The sequence below is a fragment of the Cyprinodon variegatus genome, unplaced genomic scaffold (genome assembly GCF_000732505.1).
Source record: "Cyprinodon variegatus isolate N-32 unplaced genomic scaffold, C_variegatus-1.0 Scaffold1386, whole genome shotgun sequence".
In the NCBI taxonomy this organism is placed as follows: Eukaryota; Metazoa; Chordata; class Actinopteri; order Cyprinodontiformes; family Cyprinodontidae; genus Cyprinodon; species Cyprinodon variegatus.
In genome coordinates, this window is record NW_015151839.1 from 43,037 (window position 1) to 49,036 (window position 6,000).

General features: G+C 35.7%; 1 protein-coding gene across 1 annotated transcript in view; it reads right to left on the reverse strand.

The window, feature by feature from the left end:
* Positions 1–1,108: 1,108 nt before the first annotated feature.
* Positions 1,109–6,000, reverse strand: part of LOC107103164 (cytosolic non-specific dipeptidase-like) — a 10,887-nt gene continuing 5,995 nt past the window's right edge. Inside the window, exons 6-12 of the mRNA XM_015402714.1 lie at positions 3,760–3,960; positions 3,561–3,645; positions 3,318–3,478; positions 3,076–3,240; positions 1,780–1,921; positions 1,442–1,589; positions 1,109–1,288 (exon numbers count right to left, since the gene is read on the reverse strand). Coding sequence (XP_015258200.1) covers positions 1,222–1,288; positions 1,442–1,589; positions 1,780–1,921; positions 3,076–3,240; positions 3,318–3,478; positions 3,561–3,645; positions 3,760–3,960 — 969 coding nt within the window. The 3' untranslated portion in view covers positions 1,109–1,221. The remainder of the gene's footprint in view (positions 1,289–1,441; positions 1,590–1,779; positions 1,922–3,075; positions 3,241–3,317; positions 3,479–3,560; positions 3,646–3,759; positions 3,961–6,000) is intronic.

The following is a 6,000-nucleotide window of genomic DNA, read 5'->3' on the forward strand; positions in this document are numbered from 1 at the left end:
CCCAAATAGGAAATTAGATTAATATCCACTGCAACTGCAATCATTTATTCTGATTTTAGGATCTATCAATAAAATTACATTTAACTGTCGGGATAGACTTGCATGAAACTTTAATTAACAAAAAACATGAGCAAAATTTCAGACCTAAATTATCAAAATACCTTCAGTTAATGAGCTGCCAGTGTGGGTCCTTAGGCACAACCCTTCACGCTAATGCCTGCTTTTAAGTCGCTTTGGATAAAAGCGTCTGCTAAGTGCATAAACATAGACATCAAAAGACAACTCGGAGGACTATTACTGTAATAGTCAACTTGGAGGACTGGCGAGATACCCTTTAAATCCTGGAATAGAGACATACAGAGGTAAAGGGTTTACCTATGTGGAAAAAAGGGGCATTAGAAAGATGGCGTACATTACTGTAGTGAAGACTAAGGAGGCTTTTGATACAGGCTTCCTTCCTGCAGGTATGAATAGGAGATTTTTACATTGGCTGTAGACAGGCATAGCAGGATATATTTATTTAAAAAAAAAACTTTAATCAACTTTACGAAAATCAGATGTTTGGAAATTTGACTTTTTTTTAAGATACCTCCAGCATATATATAATTATTATATGAAATGAAGTAAATGAGACAAGTCTAGTTAAGTCCCTTCACAGGAAGATCAACAAAACCGATGTCAAAAACCACATTCATGGTTACAAATGATGAGGAAAGTCATCAAAATACACCTAAAGGGCAAAAATAATAACCAATTATATTTAGTTAGAAGTGTGCAACAATGTGAAGCATACATCAAGTTCAGGCATGTGGAGGGATTTTTTTCATTTCTTTTGGAAGAATGTGCATTTCTTTGTAATCCCTAACATTAAGAGTAAAAAAATTTTGTCTGAGAAAGTTACAGTTTGAATCAGCAGGACATGAAAAATAACAAGATCGCTCCCTACTGGTCAGAGGTGAAATCAACATTATAATGAAGCTAAGTTTAACCTGTGATTTCATTGTGGTCTATCTTTATGATTTAACCCAATGCCTGGAGACATCTGATATATATCTATTGTTCAATTCATCCTTTGGCTTTTAAATAAACTGGAGAAGACAGAGTAGGAAAGAAAACAGTTGTTTATTGTTGAAGGTCTACAGAAAGCTTTTATTTTGAAAGTAAAAACAGTACCAAACAATTGCTGCTGTGAGAGGAAGCATTTTTAAGACATAAAGCAGATCATTCCAGCTGTGAAACTTCATGGAAGTAGGCACCCAGCATCTTGATTCCTTGGATGTAGTTTGATCTGAAAAATGTAGAAAGAAAATTTAAAAGAACATAAGAATGGTTTAATTGTGCAAAATGCTAAAGCTTAAGTTTTTCTAAATCTTTAAGCTTTTGCTTTTCTATATTTTTGTTTTATGTTTCTTTAATTTAATTTTTTAAATCGAAGACAAACCTGTTGATTTTTTCATTTTGGGAGTGAGCTCCATCATCAGAGGATCCAACAGGGAGCAGCATGACGTTGCGGCCTGTTGCCTCCTGGAAGGTCAGGGTGACCGGAATGCTGCCACCCTCACGGGTCAGGTCCGGTTCCACTCCGAAGACTAGAATTAAGCATGGGGAGAAAGATAATAGACATATGACAGAAGAGGTAAAACATTTTAATACCAAACTAATATTTTTGGGCATTTTTTTATATACACTTTACAAAGAATAGCCAGAGTGGATAGTTGTCATCACTTTTATGTGTTGGTATATTTAGCGTTATGAGTGAACATAAAGCTTTAAACAAACCTGTCTTCATGGCTTTTCGACCAGCCATGTAGTGAGGGTGGTTGAAGTCAGACACCCAGGCTTTGGCCCCATGGCCCATCGTTACTTTTAGTCTGTTTGGACTTTCCAGATCAGCAAACTTCTTCTGCACATAGTCCACCACCTTAATAATAACAATAAACAGTAAAAAAATATTCTGCTGTCTTTAATACCCAAACTAAATAATGACAAACTGTAGTTGTTTTTTATTATCTCCCATTGTTCAGTCTAATGCAGGATCCATCCATCTCAACAAGACGCAGGCAAAGGAAATGTTAAATAGTTTTAATGGGAATCTTTAGTAATTTTACATTTTCACTGATCAAGAACCTGTCCGCATAATAAATACACGGCTATTATGTGTTTTAAGAAGAAATAGAAAAAGACAGGATGGGAAGAGAAAGGGTAGGAAGGACAGCAGAAAGCAGAAAGAGAGGAGGAAAAAATAAGGAAGGTGGATAGAAAAAATAAAATAAAAATTAAGAAGGTAAAAAAAAAAGCATAAAGGAAAGCAGGCAGAAAAGAAGGGCGGGATGGAGAAAAAAAAAGAAAAATTTAGAAAAGGGAGAATGAAGAAAAGATTGGGAATAGCAAGGAAGTTGGGGAGGAAATTAGAAAAAAGGATGATAGGAGAAAAAAGCATTGGGTAAAAAAAAGAAAAGCTTGCAGACAAATGGAAAGACAGAATCAGACAATAAGTGGAAAGAAAGCTAAGAATTGAAGGAATGCAAAACTATAGAAATGTTGAAAAAATAGAAAAGTTGAAAAGTAGAGGGGAAAAATAACAGAAACAAGAATCGTAGAAAGGAAGTTACAAAAAGAATGGATAGAAGAAAGGAAGAAAACAAGGATAAGACAAAAACAGAAGTAAAATAGGCAAGATGAAAGTAGAAAAGGGAGGCAGAATGGAATGAAAGAGAGATAATGCACGCTTAAGAAATAAGATAAAGGAAGGAAGCAAAGGTAAAAAAAAGCAAAACAGGAAGGAAACGATTAAAAGAAAACAAGAAGGAGGGAAGATTGGAAAGGAATGGTTATCTGTTTACTTTCATCCCATCTCTCAGGCTTCTTGCAAAGATTCATATTACCACATATTATTAACATTACTGTATGACATCAGGGGTCTTACTATAAATAACAATTTTCTGGGATAATACTGATGTCTATTAAATCTTGCCCTGAAATAAATCAATCTGCTCTGAATTCATATATGCCTTAGTCAGCATGTTGTGATGATGAACTTTTCAATATGAAGTTTCCACCATGCTTAGCAATTACCTGTTTCTCTACAACTTTGGGGTCCATGTCAGGGACGAGGCGGATGGAGAACTTGCCAATGACTTTGCGGGGGATGACAGTCTTAGCTCCAGCTTCAGAAAAAGCTCCCTCAATGCCATGCAGAGAAAGAGATGGATACCTCCAGCGATGCATCAGGATTTTCTCCTATGATTAAAAACAAATATCAATAGACCCAAGTTGGCTCAGCAGTGAATAAAATAAATGTTACAATCTTTACTCACCTTGCTATCGTGCAGCAGCTTTCCAACCCCCACGTCTTTGCAGTACTCAGACAGGTCAAAATCAATCTTCTCATACAGCTTTGTCTCCTCGTCTGTTAAAGGAGCAACGCTATCGTACATCCCAGGAATCAAAATCTTTCCCTTTCTGTCGACCAGAGAGCCTGTAAGGGAAAATAGAACGTCAACATTGACAAAAAAAAATAAGACCTTTAATCAGTTAGTTTGCCCATAATGTCAACTTACCCATGAGTGCAATAAGATCAGTCATGGCCTCATGAACCGAGCCACCAAAGACGCCTGAGTGAAGGTCTTTTTGGCCGCATTCAACCTGTAGTTCAAATGAAAATATGGAACATTTGTAAAAAAAATAAATAAATAAATAAATACATTATCTCAGATAAAATGTTTGTTTTTTTTTCTTCATCCAATCAGGCTAATTCACCTCTAAGAAGAAGTAGCAGATTCCTCTCAGGCCGTAGGTGATGCATGGTTTGGTCTTACCCAACCAGTAGTTGTCAGAGATGCAGACATAATCCACATCTTTGAAAAACGTATCTTTTCGGGAAAACACCAGATCATCCAGGCCCTCCGAGCCAGATTCCTCCATCCCCTCAAAGCAGAACTTGATGTTAATGGGAAGATCCTATAGAAGAGAAAGACAAAAGGTTCTGTGAGGAAGTGTTGCCACCTTGGAGAGTTCCTCCTTAAGTCACAAACAGAAGATCAGATGTTGATAGAAGAGTAATGGTTACATCATTTACTTTAAGTTTATCCATGTCTTAATGCAATGAAGCAGCTCTGGAACATCACACTGCCACCACCGTGCTCCATTGTTGGTCCAAAGCTCTTTTCCTGAACTCTTATTAGTTTTATGCCCTATTTATTTAAAAAAATCACTTTTTCTAAAAACTACCACTTTTATCTCGACAATCAACAAATTCATTGGCTTGGAGAACATTGAGATGTTTAGTCAGAAATATATAAAAAAAAATAAAAATAATGAGTGTGTTTTTAATCAGGGGTTGTTTTCTTCTTGGATCTCTCCTACTGATGCACATTTTGCTCGGTCTCCTTCCTGTAGTTAAATCATCAGTGCTAACCTTAGCTAAAGCAGGTGAGGTCTGCAGGGCCAGACCAGCTCACAAAGTTCTCTCTCTCCCAGGTGAAAACCCGACCACTCCAGTCTGGTACCACCATGTTTCACACAAGATCTACAAAAATATTCTCAGCCACTACATCGAAGGCAGCAGTTAAATTAAGTCCTGGGATCACATGGCCCTGTCACTCTTTAGCTTACAGGATGTAATAAAACTACCTTGACAGCACATATTCTGTGTCGTAAAGTCATTTAAGCACGTCTCAAAAATTTCAAGGACAAGCCTCATCTAAAAAAGCTTTTAGGTGGCTGTAAAACACCAAGACAACCATAGTTAAAGGTAATGAGTACACATTTTCCAAATATACTTGGATTCTATGAAAAATAGTGGATTACCTCTGTATTTATATGCAGCAGTTATCCGTTTTTGCCTGTTGATCACTGGTTAACGGTCTGTTTTTGCTTTTTGTCAACATTAAACGTTTCAGATCATCAGGCACTTTAAGACCAAAGAAATAAAATGACATTGCAGGGCTGAAATTGTGATTTTATTATGAAGGGATAAACGCTGTTTAATCAACTGGATTATACGTAATAATGGAACCCCATTTGTTAGATCATTAATTTTATGTAAAATATGGAAATTCACCAGCAATGCTTATATTTTAATATCTATAGTAACTGTAAGTAAGCTGTAACAAAGAGGGAATACTCTTCATTCCCTTTGTGTGTTTGAAAAAAAAAGAAAATAGAAATTATGTTAGAGTGTACACTTTATGCCCACAAGGTGGCAGTGTGTGAATTAAAGAACATTGCTAATATACAGTTGAAACCCACAAATATGTACAAAAAGATTGAATGTTTAATGGCTAAAAAGTTGAATTGGTTTAGCTTGGAACACATCTTAACTGTCTGAGAGAGCAATTATTCTAGTTATAAAAAATGGATTAAAAAAAAACTAAATAGTCTTAAAATCTTATCACAATATTTTTTGGTACTAACATGATACAGATAAAACTGATGATAAATCTCTCTTCATTAACATTCATTAATAAGTTTGTCTTAGGCAACTGTACAGATGTGACTGCTTGCCACAGCAAACATTGCCCCAAACTTACACATATGGCTCATAAAAAAAAAATTAAATAGGGTTGTTCAGGACACCAGTTACTTAAAGAAGTATGATTTATCAATTAACATCCCGTGGAAACATTTAATCGTATTCTTCAAATTTGCAAATGCACAAATAGAAAAAAGTAATTGAAAAAGTAATTTAAAAGTAAAAATTTAAATATATATTTTTTAAATCATTGCTAGTTATAATTTATTATTTAAACAATATATCAAATTGCTAGCATTATTAGAAATGCATCATGAAAAATCTCCACCGCTAGCACGGTTCCTCGCCTCCGGGAATTACGCAAGCAAAAATGGCGGCGCCCATAATATTCAGGAACTTGTGTGCCTGGATAGCATCCTCTGCCCAAATTTCAATGAAAGCCTCGGTCTCTGCATCATCCCAGGCTGCACTACGCTCTTTTGATGCCATTTATTGTTAATAACCTGAGAATAAGTTCATGTTGTGAA